Genomic DNA, 17,255 nt, shown 5'->3' on the forward strand with positions numbered 1-17,255 from the left:
CCGTGTATATGATCGATGTGTGCAGTGCCGTGTATATGATGGATGTGTGCAGTGCCGTGTATATGACAAGCGTGTGCAGTGCCGTGTATATGATGGGCGTGTGCAGTGCCGTGTATATGATGGGCGTGTGCAGTGCCGTGTATATGATGGATGTGTGCAGTGCCGTGTATATGATGGGCGTGTGCAGTGCCGTGTATATGATGGGCGTGTGCAGTGCCGTGTATATGATGGATGTGTACAGTGCCGTGTATATGATGGGCGTGTGCAGTGCCGTGTATATGATCGATGTGTGCAGTGCCGTGTATATGATGGGCGTGTGCAGTGCCGTGTATATGATCGATGTGTGCAGTGCCGTGTATATGATGGGCGTGTGCAGTGCCGTGTATATGATCGATGTGTGCAGTGCCGTGTATATGATGGGCGTGTGCAGTGCCGTGTATATGATGGGCGTGTGCAGTGCCGTGTATATGATGGATGTGTACAGTGCCGTGTATATGATGGGCGTGTGCAGTGCCGTGTATATGATGGGCGTGTGCAGTGCCGTGTATATGATGGGCGTGTGCAGTGCCGTGTATATGATGGGCGTGTGCAGTGCCGTGTATATGATGGGCGTGTGCAGTGCCGTGTATATGATGGATGTGTACAGTGCCGTGTATATGATGGGCGTGTGCAGTGCCGTGTATATGATGGGCGTGTGCAGTGCCGTGTATATGATGGGCGTGTGCAGTGCCGTGTATATGATGGGCGTGTGCAGTGCCGTGTATATGATGGGCGTGTGCAGTGCCGTGTATATGATGGGCGTGTGCAGTGCCGTGTATATGATCGATGTGTGCAGTGCCGTGTATATGATCGATGTGTGCAGTGCCGTGTATATGATCGATGTGTGCAGTGCCGTGTATATGATCGATGTGTGCAGTGCCGTGTATATGACAGGCGTGTGCAGTGCCGTGTATATGACGGGCGTGTGCAGTGCCGTGTATATGACAGGCGTGTGCAGTGCCGTGTATATGATCGATGTGTATGGGACGACTTACCTTTAGGTGGTAGAAGGGGAGTTGGACTTTCAGCTGGACAGAGGCTGGTTGTGGGGTGACTCCGCAGAGACCTCCAGGAGGCTGAGTGCAGCAGAAGAAGAGAGACCATTAGCAGAGCTCCGCCCCCTGATGACCCCTCCCCCTCGTCTACCAAGGGATGTTTATATACCCGGCAGGCAAGGGGTTATCAAGCTCACAGCTGCTGCCACCTTGGACCGCCCCCTAGGAGCCGGCGAGGACCTTTCCAATGAAGGTGATTGGGTGGCTCTAGAGCTGCCTGATCACTTTAATGGGCCCTGAAATGTGACGATTTGACATGTTTGGTATCGATTTGCTCAGCACAATCCAATCTGTTATATTTGATCCAAAATCGGGAATAATATCGTGTTATTTGCGCTGAAACTCAGCCTAGTGTGTCTGCCTGAAAATATGTGACAGAAAACATCACAACTACCCCCCCCCGTGGCCTCCTCCGGGGTCTCCACTTACAGGAAATACACATTTCTGAGAGATTACAATCATTTCTAGCAAAAATCATGCAGATTTAACAAATGTGCTAAAAATGTGAACATTTCCCCCAGAAGGCAAGCGGCTAGTCAGTCATCATGCAGGACGAAACATTTCTGGGCTCCCCGGGTCCTGCAAGCCATTGAAATACCGGCCATCCAATCAGAGCCTTACCCCCCCCCACCCACCCAGAGACGTTACTTCCCACCCAATCAGAGACGTTACTCCCCATCCAATCAGAGACGTTACTCCCCATCCAATCAGAGACGTTACTCCCCATCCAATCAGAGACGTTACTCCCCACCCAATCAGAGTCGTTACTCCCCACCCAATCAAAACCGTTACTCAACACCCAATCAGAAACACTACCCCCCACCCAATCGGAGCCGTTACTCCTCACCCAATCAGAGAGATTACTCCCCACCCAATCAGAGTCGCTACTCCCCACCCAATCAGAGTCGCTACTCCCCACCCAATCAGAGTCGTTACTCCCCACCCAATCAGAGTCGCTACTCCCCACCCAATCAGAGTCATTACTCCCAATCAGAGTCGTTACTCCCCACCCAATCAGAGTCGTTACTCCCCACCCAATCAGAGTCATTACTCCCCATCCAATCAGAGTCGTTACTCCCCAGCCAATCAGAGTTGTTACTCCCCACCCAATCAGAGTCGTTACTCCCCATCCAATCGGAGTCGTTACTCCCCACCCAATCAGAGATGTTACTCCCCACCCAATCAGAGTCATTACTCCCCACCCACTCAGAGTCATTACTCCCCACCCAATCGGAGTCATTACTCCCCACCCAATCGGAGTCGTTACTCCCCATCCAATCGGAGTCGTTACTCCCCATCCAATCGGAGTCGTTACTCCCCACCCAATCAGAGTCGCTACTCCCCACCCAATCAGAGTCGCTACTCCCCACCCAATCAGAGTCGTTACTCCCCACCCAATCAGAGTCGCTACTCCCCACCCAATCAGAGTCATTACTCCCAATCAGAGTCGTTACTCCCCACCCAATCAGAGTCGTTACTCCCCACCCAATCAGAGTCGTTACTCCCCACCCAATCAGAGATGTTACTCCCCACCCAATCAGAGTCATTACTCCCCACCCACTCAGAGTCATTACTCCCCACCCAATCGGAGTCGTTACTCCCCATCCAATCGGAGTCGTTACTCCCCATCCAATCGGAGTCGTTACTCCCCATCCAATCGGAGTCGTTACTCCCCATCCAATCAGAAACGTTACTCAACACCCAATCTGAGTCGTTACTCAACACCCAGAGTCGTTACTCCCCACCCAATCAGAGTCGTTACTCCCCACCCAATCAAAACCGTTACTCAACACCCAATCAGAAACATTACCCCCCACCCAATCGGAGCCGTTACTCCTCACCCAATCAGAGAGGTTACTCCCCACCCAATCAGAGTCGCTACTCCCCACCCAATCAGAGTCGCTACTCCCCACCCAATCAGAGTCTTTACTCCCCACCCAATCAGAGTCGCTACTCCCCACCCAATCAGAGTCATTACTCCCAATCAGAGACATTACTCCCCACCCAATCAGAGTCGTTACTCCCCACCCAATCAGAGATGTTACTCCCCTCCCAATTAGAGTCATTACTCCCCACCCAATCAGAGTCGTTACTCCCCACCCAATCAGAGTCGTTACTCCCCACCCAATCAGAGTCGTTACTCCCCACCCAATCAGAGTCGTTACTCCCCACCCAATCAGAGTCGTTACTCCCCACCCAATCAGAGTCATTACTCCCCACCCAATCAGAGTCATTACTCCCCATCCAATCAGAGTCGTTATTCCCCAGCCAATCAGAGTTGTTACTCCCCACCCAATCGGAGTCGTTACTCCCCATCCAATCGGAGTCGTTACTCCCCACCCAATCAGAGATGTTACTCCCCAGCCAATCAGAGTCATTACTCCCCACCCACTCAGAGTCATTACTCCCCACCCAATCGGAGTCATTACTCCCCATCCAATCGGAGTCGTTACTCCCCATCCAATCGGAGTCGTTACTCCCCATCCAATCGGAGTCGTTACTCCCCATCCAATCGGAGTCGTTATTCCCCATCCAATCGGAGTCGTTACTCCCCACCCAATCAGAGTCATTACTCCCCATCCAATCGGAGTCGTTACTCCCCACCCAATCGGAGACGTTACTCCCCACCCAATCAGAGACGTTACACCCCACCCAATCAGAGTCATTACTCCCCTCCCAATCAGAGTCGTTACTCCCCATCCAATCGGAGTCGTTACTCCCCATCCAATCGGAGTCGTTACTCCCCATCCAATCGAAGTCGTTACTCCCCATCCAATCGAAGTCGTTACTCCCCATCCAATCGAAGTCGTTACTCCCCATCCAATCGAAGTCGTTACTCCCCATCCAATCGGAGTCGTTACTCCCCATCCAATCGGAGTCGTTACTCCCCATCCAATCGGAGTCGTTACTCCCCATCCAATCGGAGTCGTTACTCCCCACCCAATCAGAGATGTTACTCCCCACCCAATCAGAGTCATTACTCCCCACCCACTCAGAGTCATTACTCCCCACCCAATCGGAGTCATTACTCCCCATCCAATCGGAGTCGTTACTCCCCACCCAATCAGAGATGTTACTCCCCACCCAATCAGAGATGTTACTCCCCTCCCAATTAGAGTCATTACTCCCCATCCAATCAGAGTCGTTACTCCCCACCCAATCAGAGTCGTTACTCCCCATCCAATCGGAGTCGTTACTCCCCACCCAATCAGAGATGTTACTCCCCTCCCAATCAGAGTCGTTACTCCCCATCCAATCGGAGTCGTTACTCCCCATCCAATCGGAGTCGTTACTCCCCACCCAATCAGAGATGTTACTCCCCTCCCAATCAGAGTCGTTACTCCCCATCCAATCGGAGTCGTTACTCCCCATCCAATCGGAGTCGTTACTCCCCACCCAATCAGAGATGTTACTCCCCATCCAGTCGGAGTCGTTACTCCCCATCCAATCAGAGTCATTACTCCCCACCCAATCAGAGTCATTACTCCCCTCCCAATCAGAGTCATTACTCCCCTCCCAATCAGAGTCATTATTCATTGCCCACGTGCAGAATACAGACCCCAGGGTAGCCGCATGTGACCAGTTGTTCTGTACTCACCGATCCCGGGGGTTCAGCAGGATATGGGGGGAAGTCATAGAAGAGGATCTGATTGGTGGGGGAGGGGATCGATTCCTCATCACTGCTATCTGTGTGATATAAAAGGGTCACTCCTGACCAATCAGCACAAATCATTGTAAACATGTCACATGACTAATGACGTCTTACCGATTGGCCCATCCCCCTCCGGCTCCGCCCGAAGGCGTTGCAGCAATTTCCTTAGACGGCCCAACCTGCGATTTACTCTGCAGCGCACCAGAACCTGAAACATGGAACACGGAGCATAGAACATGGAGGGTGGAACATGGAACATGGAGGATGGAGCATGGAACATGGAGCATGGAACACGGAACATAAAGACAGACCATAGAATGTAGAACATGGAGGATGGATAATGGAACATAGAAGACAAACCATAGAATGTAGAACATGGAACATGGAGGATGGAGCATGGAACACGGAACATAGAAGACAAACCATAGAATGTAGAACAAGGAACAGGGAGGATAGAGCATGAAACAGAAGACAAAGCGTAGAACACAGAACGTGGAGGATGGAGCATGGAACATAGAAAACAAACCATAGAACATGGAGGACAGAGCATGGAACATAGAACATGGAGGACAGAGCATGGAACATAGAACATGGAGAACAGAGCATGGAACATGGAGCATGGAACACAGAACATAGAACACAGAACATGAAGGACGGAGCATGGAGCATGGAACACAGAACATGAAGGACGGAGCATGGAACATGGAACACAGAACATGAAGGATGGAGCATGGAACATGGAGCATGGAACACAGAACATAGAACACAGAACATGAAGGACAGAGCATGGAACATGGAGGACAGAGCATGGAGCATGGAACACAGAACATAGAACACAGAACATGAAGGACGGAGCATGGAGCATGGAACACAGAACATGAAGGACGGAGCATGGAACATGGAACACAGAACATGAAGGATGGAGCATGGAACATGGAGCATGGAACACAGAACATAGAACACAGAACATGAGGGACGGAGCATGGAACATGGAGGACAGAGCATGGAACATGGAGCATGGAACACAGAACATAGAACACAGAACATGAAGGACGGAGCATGGAGCATGGAACACAGAACATGAAGGACGGAGCATGGAACATGGAACACAGAACATGAAGGATGGAGCATGGAACATGGAGCATGGAACACAGAACATAGAACACAGAACATGAGGGACGGAGCATGGAACATGGAGGACAGAGCATGGAACATGGAGCATGGAACATGGAACACAGAACATAGAACATGGAACACGGAGGATGAAGCATGGAACATGAAGGACGGAGCATGGAACATGAAGATGAAGCATGGAACATGAAGGACGGAGCATGGAACATGAAGACGAAGCATGGAACATGAAGGACGGAGCATGGAACATGAAGGACGGAGCATGGAACATAGAACATGGAACACGGAGGACGGAGCATGGAACATGAAGGACGGAGCATGGAACATAGAACATGGAACACGGAGGACGGAGCATGGAACATGAAGGACGGAGCATGGAACATAGAACATGGAACACGGAGGACGGAGCATGGAACATGAAGGACGGAGCATGGAACATAGAACATGGAACACGGAGGACGGAGCATGGAACATGAAGGACGGAGCATGGAACATAGAACATGGAACACGGAGGACGGAGCATGGAACATGAAGGACGGAGCATGGAACATAGAACATGGAACACGGAGGACGGAGCATGGAACATAGAACATGGAACATGGAGGACGGAGCATGGAACATAGAACATGGAACACGGAGGACGGAGCATGGAACATGAAGGACGGAGCATGGAACATAGAACATGGAACACGGAGGACGGAGCATGGAACATAGAACATGGAACACGGAGGACGGAGCATGGAACATGAAGGACGGAGCATGGAACATAGAACATGGAACACGGAGGACGGAGCATGGAACATGAAGGACGGAGCATGGAACATAGAACATGGAACACGGAGGACGGAGCATGGAACATGAAGGACGGAGCATGGAACATAGAACATGGAACACGGAGGACGGAGCATGGAACATGAAGGACGGAGCATGGAACATAGAACATGGAACACGGAGGACGGAGCATGGAACATGAAGGACGGAGCATGGAACATAGAACATGGAACACGGAGGACGGAGCATGGAACATGAAGGACGGAGCATGGAACATAGAACATGGAACACGGAGGACGGAGCATGGAACATAGAACATGGAACATGGAGGACGGAGCATGGAACATAGAACATGGAACACGGAGGACGGAGCATGGAACATGAAGGACGGAGCATGGAACATAGAACATGGAACACGGAGGACGGAGCATGGAACATAGAACATGGAACACGGAGGACGGAGCATGGAACATGGGCATACTGCACACAGAGTCATAAACCCGAACTTGTATATAAGATGTGACAACACCCAAGCAGACGCTGCAATACGGAGACACCACACAGAGGTCCTGGCTGTCCTTCTCTGGAACCAAATCCCTCCATTACCTCTGATGAGTGGCTCTCTATTAAATACGGAGTTTAATCTGCTCATATGTTGCCTTCCCTGGTCTGCCCCCCCCCCCCCCCCCCATCACCGTGATAATGACATTTGTAAATAAAACCTTTCAATTTTTATTGCATTACTTATTTATATGCAGTGATGTCATCTCTGTGCTTCTCTATGTAATGCAAGCAGATCATGGCTGGTGGGAGGGGCCGGCAGAGTGCTGTACATACATTAGCTTCCTGAAAACATCCCAGCCCCCCGTCTCTGTACTCCTCTCAGCCCTCAGTCCTGGGGGGGGGGGGTGTCTTTTATCTATAACTAAGGGTGTATCTTTTTCTATATATAACTGGGGGGGCATGCCCTTTGCCTATATATAACCGGGGGGGTGTCCTCTATCTATAACTAGGGGCGTGTCCTTTTCTATATATAACTTAGGGCGTGTCCCTTACCTATATATAACTGGGGGCGTGTTCTTGACCTATATATAATTGGGGGCGTGTCCTTGTTCTATGTATAACTGTGGACATGTCCTTGTTCTCTATATAACTGGGGGGCGTGTCCTTGCTCTACATATAACTGGGGGGGTCCCTGTGCTATATATAACTTGTGGGCGTGTCCTTTTTCTATATATATCTGAGGGTGTGTCCTTTTCCTATCTATAACTGGGGGCGTGCTATTTACCTATATATAACTGGGGGCGTGTCCTTTTTCTATAGGTAACTTGGGGCGTGTCCGTTACCTATATATAACTGAGGGCGTGTTCTTGACCTATATATAACTGGGGGCGTGCTAGTTACCTATATATAACTGGGGGCGTGCTAGTTACCTATATATAACTGGGGGCGTGCTAGTTACCTATATATAACTGGGGGCGTGCTAGTTACCTATATATAACTGGTGGGTGTGTCCTTTTCTTATCTATAACTAGGGGCATCTCATTTACCTATAACTGGGGGCGTGTCCTTGTTCTATATATAACTGGGGCGTGTCCTTTTTCTATACATAACTTGGGGCGTGTCCGTTACCTATATATAACTGGGGGCGTGCTAGTTACCTATATATAACTGGGGGCGTGCTAGTTACCTATATATAACTGGGGGCGTGCTAGTTACCTATATATAACTGGGGGCGTGCTAGTTACCTATATATAACTGGGGGCGTGCTAGTTACCTATATAAAACTGGTGGGTGTGTCCTTTTCTTATCTATAACTAGGGGCATCTCATTTACCTATAACTGGGGGCGTGTCCTTGTTCTATATATAACTGGGGCGTGTCCTTTTTCTATACATAACTTGGGGCGTGTCCCTTACCTATATATAACTGGGGGCGTGTTCTTGACCTATATATAACTGGGGGCGTGTCCTTGTTCTATATATAACTGTGGACATGTCCTTGTTCTATATATAACTGGGGGGCGTGTCCTTGCTCTACATATAACTGGGGGGGGGTGTCCTTGTGCTATATATAACTGGGGGCGTGTCCTTTTTCTATAGATAACTTGGGGCGTGTCCGTTACCTATATATAACTGAGGGCGTGTTCTTGACCTATATATAACTGGGGGCGTGCTAGTTACCTATATATAACTGGGGGCGTGCTAGTTACCTATATATATCTGAGGGTGTGTCCTTTTCTTATCTATAACTAGGGGCGTGCCATTTACCTATAACTGGGGGCGTGTCCTTGTTCTATATATAACTGGGGCGTGTCCATTTTCTATACATAACTTGGGGCGTGTCCTTTACCTATATATAACTGGGGGCGTGCTATTTACCTATATATACCTGAGGGGTGTGTCCTTTTTCTATATATGAATGGGGGCGTGTCCTTTACATATATATAACTGGGGGCGCGTATTTTACCTATATATAACTGGTGGGCGTGTCCTTTTTCTATATATCTGAGGGTGTGTCCTTTTCCTATCTATAACTAGGGGCATGTCATTTACCTATAACTGGGGGCGTGTCCTTGTTCTATATATAACTGGTGGGCGTGTCCTTTTTCTATATATATCTGAGGGTGTGTCCTTTTCCTATCTATAATTGGGGGCGTGCTATTTACCTATCTATAACTGGGGGCGTGTCCTTTTTCTATAGATAACTTGGGGCGTGTCCATTACCTATATATAACTGAGGGCGTGTTCTTGACCTATATATAACTGGGGGCGTGCTATTTAGCTATATATAACTGGTGGGCGTGTCCTTTTTCTATATATATCTGAGGGTGTGTCCTTTTCTTATCTATAACTAGGGGCATGTCATTTACCTATAACTGTGGGTGTGTCCTTTTACCTATAACTGGGGGCGTGTCCTTGTTCTATATATAACTGGGGGCGTGTCCTTGTTTTATATATAACTGTGGGCGTGTCCTTTTTCTATAGATAACTTGGGGCGTGTCCGTTACCTATATATAACTGGGGGCGTGTCCTTGTTCTATATATAGCTGGGGGCGTGTCCCTTACCTACATACCTTTTCCCTCTCGGTGGGAGGTACAGATGATGTCAGACTCCCATCCCTGGGCCCCAGATTACCAATCTCAGCACCGGATTGGGGTCTCACCTTGCGGGCGGCCTGCTGGAAATGTCGCAATGCTCGGTTCCTATTGGCCCAGAGCTCATTCAGATAGAGGTCAAACTGAGGCTGAACGGTGAGAAGCTGCAGAGGACATACAATGTGTTACGGAGGTCTTCATATGTCATGTATGTGGATGGAAGACATACAATGTGTTACGGAGGTCTTCATATGTCATGTATGTGGATGGAAGACATACAATGTGTTACGGAGGTCTTCCTATGTGACGTATGTAGATGGAGTACATACAATGTGTTATGGAGGTCTTCATACGTCACGTATGTAGATGGAGGACATACAATGTGTTATGGAGGTCTTCCTATGTCATGTATGTAGATGGAGGACATACATGTGTTGTGGAGGTCTTCCTATGTCATGTATGCAGATGGAGGACATACATGTGTTGTGGAGGTCTTCATACATCATGTATGTGGATGGAAGACATACAATGTGTTATGAAGGTCTTCCTATATCATGTATGTAAATGGAGGACATACAATGTGTTATGGAGGTCTTCATACGTCACGTATGTAGATGGAGGACATACAATGTGTTATGGAGGTCTTCCTATGTCATGTATGTAGATGGAGGACATACATGTGTTGTGGAGGTCTTCCTATGTCATGTATGCAGATGGAGGACATACATGTGTTGTGGAGGTCTTCCTATGTCATGTATGTAGATGGAGGACATACATGTGTAATGGAGGTCTTCCTATGTCATGTATATAGATGGAGGACATACATGTGTTGTGGAGGTCTTCCTATGTCATGTATGTAGAAGGAGGTCACTATACCTGACCTCCCACTCACCTGGTCTGATCTGCGCAACACCCGCTTGGACACGGCACTCACACACGGACGCCTGCATTCTCTCTGGAGGTCGGGATTGCCGCTCATCACCTGCGTCACAGAAATACCGCCATATGGTATCATGATATGAATGAAAGGGGCGTGGCCAGGGACAGTCAGGCTGGGGAGGAAAGCTCTAGATGATACTGGACGTCCTCCAGACAGGAAATGGAGCGGAGCTCTGACTGACTTGCTGCAGCTTCTAATGCACATTGTGAGGAGCTCCCAGTGTGCAGTGACATCAGAGGAAGCCATTCCAGTCCAGGGGAGGAGCCGGTACACCTGTGCAAGACTGAAGGGGAGGAGCTGCTAAACCTGGGCAAGACTGAAGGGGAGGAGCCAGTACACCTGTGCAAGACTGAAGGGGAGGAGCTGGTACACCTGTGCAAGACTGAAGGGGAGGAGCCGGTACACCTGGGCAAGACTGAAGGGGAGGAGCTGCTACACCTGTGCAAGACTGAAGAGGAGGAGCCTGTACACCTGGGCAAGACTGAAGGGGAGGAGCTGCTACACCTGGGCAAGACTGAAGGGGAGGAGCTGCTACACCTGGGCAAGACTTAAGGGGAGGAGCCGGTACACTTGGGCAAGACTGAAGGGGAGGAGCCGGTACACTTGGGCAAGACTGAAGGGGAGGAGCCGGGACACCTGTGCAAGACTGAAGGGGAGGAGCCTATACACCTGTGCAAGACTGAAGAGGAGGAGCCTGTACACCTGTGCAAGACTGAAAAGGAGGAGCCTGTACACCTGTGCAAGACTGAAGAGGAGGAGCCTGTACACCTGTGCAAGACTGAAGAGGAGGAGCCTGTACACCTGTGCAAGACTGAAGGGGTGGAGCTGGTACACCTGTGCAAGACTGAAGGGGTGGAGCTGGTACACCTGTGCAAGACTGAAGGGGAGGAGCCAATACACCTGTGCAAGACTGAAGGGGTGGAGCCGGTACACCTGTGCAAGACTGAAGGGGAGGAGCTGCTAAACCTGGGCAAGACTGAAGGGAGGAGCCAGTACACCTGTGCAAGACTGAAGGGGAGGAACCGGGACACCTGTGCAAGACTGAAGGGGAGGAGCCGGTACACCTGGGCAAGACTGAAGGGGAGGAGCTGCTACACCTGTGCAAGACTGAAGGGGAGGAGCCTGTACACCTGTGCAAGACTGAAGGGGAGGAGCTGCTACACCTGTGCAAGACTGAAGGGGAGGAGCTGCTACACCTGGGCAAGACTGAAGGGGAGGAGCCGGTACACTTGGGCAAGACTGAAGGGGAGGAGCCTATACACCTGTGCAAGACTGAAGAGGAGGAGCCTGTACACCTGTGCAAGACTGAAGAGGAGGAGCCTGTACACCTGTGCAAGACTGAAGAGGAGGAGCCTGTACACATGTGCAAGACTGAAGAGGAGGAGCCTGTACACCTGTGCAAGACTGAAGAGGAGGAGCCTGTACACCTGTGCAAGACTGAAGGGGTGGAGCTGGTACACCTGTGCAAGACTGAAGGGGTGGAGCTGGTACACCTGTGCAAGACTGAAGGGGTGGAGCTGGTACACCTGTGCAAGACTGAAGGGGAGGAGCCAATACACCTGTGCAAGACTGAAGAGGTGGAGCCGGTACACCTGTGCAAGACTGAAGGGGAGGAGCTGCTAAACCTGGGCAAGACTGAAGGGGAGGAGCCAGTACACCTGTGCAAGACTGAAGGGGAGGAACCGGGACACCTGTGCAAGACTGAAGGGGAGGAGCCGGTACACCTGGGCAAGACTGAAGGGGAGGAGCTGCTACACCTGTGCAAGACTGAAGGGGAGGAGCCTGTACACCTGTGCAAGACTGAAGGGGAGGAGCTGCTACACCTGTGCAAGACTGAAGGGGAGGAGCTGCTACACCTGGGCAAGACTGAAGGGGAGGAGCCGGTACACGTGGGCAAGACTGAAGGGGAGGAGCCGGGACACCTGTGCAAGACTGAAGGGGAGGAGCCTGTACACCTGTGCAAGACTGAAGAGGAGGAGCCTGTACACCTGTGCAAGACTGAAGAGGAGGAGCCTGTACACCTGTGCAAGACTGAAGGGGTGGATCCGGTACACCTGTGCAAGACTGAAGGGGAGGAGCCAATACACCTGCGCAAGACTGAAGGGGTGGAGCTGGTACACCTGTGCAAGACTAGAGGGGAGGGCGGAGGGAGGATTGAACAGATCTGATTGGTGCAGATTGGTGAGACATCTCTGACCTGATATTTGTCCTCTGCACTCAGGCGTTCGTCTCGTATCCGCTGGCGCTGTCTGGGAGAAGCGGGGTCACTGCCACGATGGATCTGCCTGTGAAGGGGAGTACCAGAATGATTACTGTCTGCGGTTTGCTGAGAATTTCCCGCCGTATATCGAACGTGACGCACTTCCATGGCAGCCGGCCACACAACCCATTTGTCACACAGTAAGTCTCTCTAGAAGTGACATTTTATAAACCAAACATTGAGAATTCTCCGGAATCTTCTGTGTGCCAAATAAAGCTTAGTGAGATGAAAACGGAGAGGGGGCGGGGAGAGGGGGCGGGGAGAGGGGGCGGGGTGGAAGCGTTTGTTTACAATCTCGCACTGCGAAGTGTTTGTTTATGATCTCCATCTAATCGGGGAAGTGAGAGACGGCAAATAATCATCATAGAGCCGGCTCACCCGCCACCAGAAATGTTCATTACTCTGCTCTGATCCTACAGGAGGAGGAGCTACAGATCATACAGTGCCGGTCTACTGAACGGTGCTCCCACCCTCCCAACATGTCTACTGACCGGTGCTCCCACCCTCCCAACATGTCTACTGACCGGTGCTCCCACCCTCCCAACATGTCTACTGACCGGTGCTCCCACCCTCCCAACATGTCTACTGACCGGTGCTCCCACCCTCCCAACATGTCTACTGACCGGTGCTCCCACCCTCCCAACATGTCTACTGACCGGTGCTCCCACCCTCCCAACATGTCTACTGACCGGTGCTCCCGGCCTCCCAACATGTCTACTGACCGGTGCTCCCGGCCTCCCAACATGTCTACTGACCGGTGCTCCCGGCCTCCCAACATGTCTACTGACCGGTGCTCCCACCCTCCCAACATGTCTACTGACCAGTCCATCCACCCTCCCAACATGTCTACTGACCAGTCCATCCACCCTCCCAACATGTCTACTGACCAGTTCATCCACCCTCCCAACATATCTACTGACCAGTCCATCCACCCTCCCAACATGTCTACTGACCGGTGCTCCCACCCTCCCAACATGTCTACTGACCGGTGCTCCCGGCCTCCCAACATGTCTACTGACCGGTGCTCCCACCCTCCCAACATGTCTACTGACCGGTGCTCCCACCCTCCCAACATGTCTACTGACCGGTGCTCCCACCCTCCCAACATGTCTACTGACCGGTGCTCCCACCCTCCCAACATGTCTACTGACCGGTGCTCCCACCCTCCCAACATGTCTACTGACCGGTGCTCCCACCCTCCCAACATGTCTACTGACCGGTGCTCCCGGCCTCCCAACATGTCTACTGACCGGTGCTCCCGGCCTCCCAACATGTCTACTGACCGGTGCTCCCGGCCTCCCAACATGTCTACTGACCGGTGCTCCCGGCCTCCCAACATGTCTACTGACCGGTGCTCCCGGCCTCCCAACATGTCTACTGACCGGTGCTCCAGGCCTCCCAACATGTCTACTGACCGGTGCTCCCGGCCTCCCAACATGTCTACTGACCGGTGCTCCCACCCTCCCAACATGTCTACTGACCGGTGCTCCCACCCTCCCAACATGTCTACTGACCAGTCCATCCACCCTCCCAACATGTCTACTGACCAGTCCATCCACCCTCCCAACATGTCTACTGACCAGTTCATCCACCCTCCCAACATATCTACTGACCAGTCCATCCACCCTCCCAACATGTTTACTGACCAGTCCATCCACCCTCCCAATATGTATACTGACCAGTCCATCCACCCTCCCAACATGTCTACTGACCAGTCCATCCACCCTCAGAACATATCTACTGACCAGTCCATCCACCCTCCCAACATGTCTACTGACCAGTCCATTCACCCTCCCAACATGTCTACTGACCAGTCCATCCACCCTCCCAACATGTCTACTGACCAGTCCATTCACCCACCCTCCCAACATGTCTACTGACCAGTGCGCCCACCTTCCCAACATGTCTACTGAAAAGTCCATCCATCCTCCCAACATGTCTACTGACCAGTCCATACACCCTCCCAACATGTCTACTGACCAGTCCATCCACCCTCCCAACATGTCTTCTGACCAGTCCATCCACCCTCCCAACATGTCTACTGACCAGTCCATCCACCCTCCCAACATGTCTACTGACCAGTTCATCCACCCTCCCAACATGTCTACTGACCAGTTCATCCACCCTCCCAACATATCTACTGACCAGTCCATCCACCCTCCCAACATGTCTACTAACCCGTCCATCCACCCTCCCAATATGTATACTGACCAGTCCATCCACCCTCCCAACATGTTTACTGACCAGTCCATCCACCCTCCCAATATGTATACTGACCAGTCCATCCACCCTCCCAACATGTCTACTGACCAGTTCATCCACCCTCCCAACATGTCTACTGACCAGTCCATCCACCCTCCCAATATGTTTACTGACCAGTCCATCCACCCTCCCAACATGTCTACTGACCAGTCCATCCACCCTCCCAACATGTCTTCTGACCAGTCCATCCACCCTCCCAACATGTCTACTGACCAGTCCATCCACCCTCCCAACATGTCTACTGACCAGTTCATCCACCCTCCCAACATGTCTACTGACCAGTTCATCCACCCTCCCAACATGTCTACTGACCAGTCCATCCTCCCTCCCAATATGTATACTGACCAGTCCATCCACCCTCCCAACCATTCCCAGTCCATCCACCCTCCCAATATGTCTACTGACCAGTCCATTCACCCTCCCAACATGTCTACTGACCAGTCCATCCACCCTCCCAACATATCTACTGACCAGTCCATCCTCCCTCCCAATATGTATACTGACCAGTCCATCCACCCTCCCAACATGTCTACTGACCAGTCCATCCTCCCTCCCAATATGTCTACTGACCAGTCCATCCACCCTCCCAATATGTCTACTGACCAGTCCATCCACCCTCCCAATATGTATACTGACCAGTCCATCCACCCTCCCAACATGTCTACTGACCAGTCCATCCACCCTCAGAACATATCTACTGACCAGTCCATCCACCCTCCCAACATGTCTACTGACCAGTCCATTCACCCTCCCAACATGTCTACTGACCAGTCCATCCACCCTCCCAACATGTCTACTGACCAGTCCATTCACCCACCCTCCCAACATGTCTACTGACCAGTGCGCCCACCTTCCCAACATGTCTACTGAAAAGTCCATCCATCCTCCCAACATGTCTACTGACCAGTCCATACACCCACCCAACATGTCTACTGACCAGTCCATACACCCTCCCAACATGTCTACTGACCAGTCCATCCACCCTCCCAACCATTCCCAGTCCATCCACCCTCCCAATTTGTCTACTGACCAGTCCATTCACCCTCCCAACATGTCTACTGACCAGTCCATCCACCCTCCCAACATGTCTACTGACCAGTTCATCCACCCTCCCAACATGTCTACTGACCAGTCCATCCACCCTCCCAACATGTCTACTGACCAGTCCATCCACCCTCCCAACATGTCTACTGACCAGTCCATCCACCCTCCCAACATGTCTACTGACCAGTTCATCCACCCTCCCAACATGTCTACTGACCAGTCCATCCACCCTCCAAACATATCTATTGACCAGTCCATCCACCCTCCCAACATGTCTTCTGACCAGTCCATCCACCCTCCCAACATGTCTTCTGACCAGTCCATTCACCCACCCTCCCAACATGTCTACTGACCAGTGCGCCCACCCTCCCAACATGTCTACTGACCAGTCCATCCACCCTCTCAATGTCTTCTGACCAGTCCATCCACCCTCCCAATATGTATACTGACCAGTGCATCCACCCTCCCAACCATTCCCAGTCCATCCACCCTCCCAACATGTCTACTGACCAGTCCATCCACCCTCCCAATATGTATACTGACCAGTCCATCCACCCTCCCAACCATTCCCAGTCCATCCACCCTCCCAACATGTCTACTGACCAGTCCATCCACCCTCCCAACATGTCTACTGACCAGTCCATTCACCCACCCTCCCAACATGTCTACCGACCAGTGCGCCCACCTTCCCAACATGTCTACTGAAAAGTCCAACCATCCTCCCAACATGTCTACTGACCAGTCCATACACCCTCCCAACATGTCTACTGACCAGTCCATCCACCCTCTCAATATGTCTTCTGACTAGTCCATCCACCCTCCCAACATGTCTACTGACCAGTCCATCCACCCTCCCAACATGTCTACTGACCAGTCCATCCACCCTCCCAACATGTCTACTGACCAGTCCATCCACCCTCCCAACATGTCTACTGACCAGTCCATCCTCCCTCCCAACCATTCCCAGTCCATCCACCCTCCCAACATGTCTACTGACCAGTGCT

The 17,255-nt window shown here is 51.4% G+C and overlaps 1 protein-coding gene across 1 annotated transcript in view; it reads right to left on the reverse strand.

Annotated features, from left to right (window-relative positions):
- Positions 1-17,255, reverse strand: part of LOC149432432 (cilia- and flagella-associated protein 221-like) — a 54,972-nt gene that overhangs the window by 14,232 nt on the left and 23,485 nt on the right. The window contains exons 7-12 of the mRNA XM_089665207.1: positions 12,883-12,970; positions 10,638-10,727; positions 9,814-9,909; positions 4,861-4,954; positions 4,693-4,781; positions 1,035-1,115 (exon numbers count right to left, since the gene is read on the reverse strand). Of these exons, the coding sequence (XP_089521333.1) occupies positions 1,035-1,115; positions 4,693-4,781; positions 4,861-4,954; positions 9,814-9,909; positions 10,638-10,727; positions 12,883-12,970 (538 nt within the window). The remainder of the gene's footprint in view (positions 1-1,034; positions 1,116-4,692; positions 4,782-4,860; positions 4,955-9,813; positions 9,910-10,637; positions 10,728-12,882; positions 12,971-17,255) is intronic.

The sequence above is a fragment of the Staurois parvus genome, unplaced genomic scaffold, assembly GCF_062004578.1.
Source record: "Staurois parvus isolate SC_StPar_1 unplaced genomic scaffold, SC_StPar_1.0 ptg002141l, whole genome shotgun sequence".
Taxonomy (NCBI): Eukaryota; Metazoa; Chordata; class Amphibia; order Anura; family Ranidae; genus Staurois; species Staurois parvus.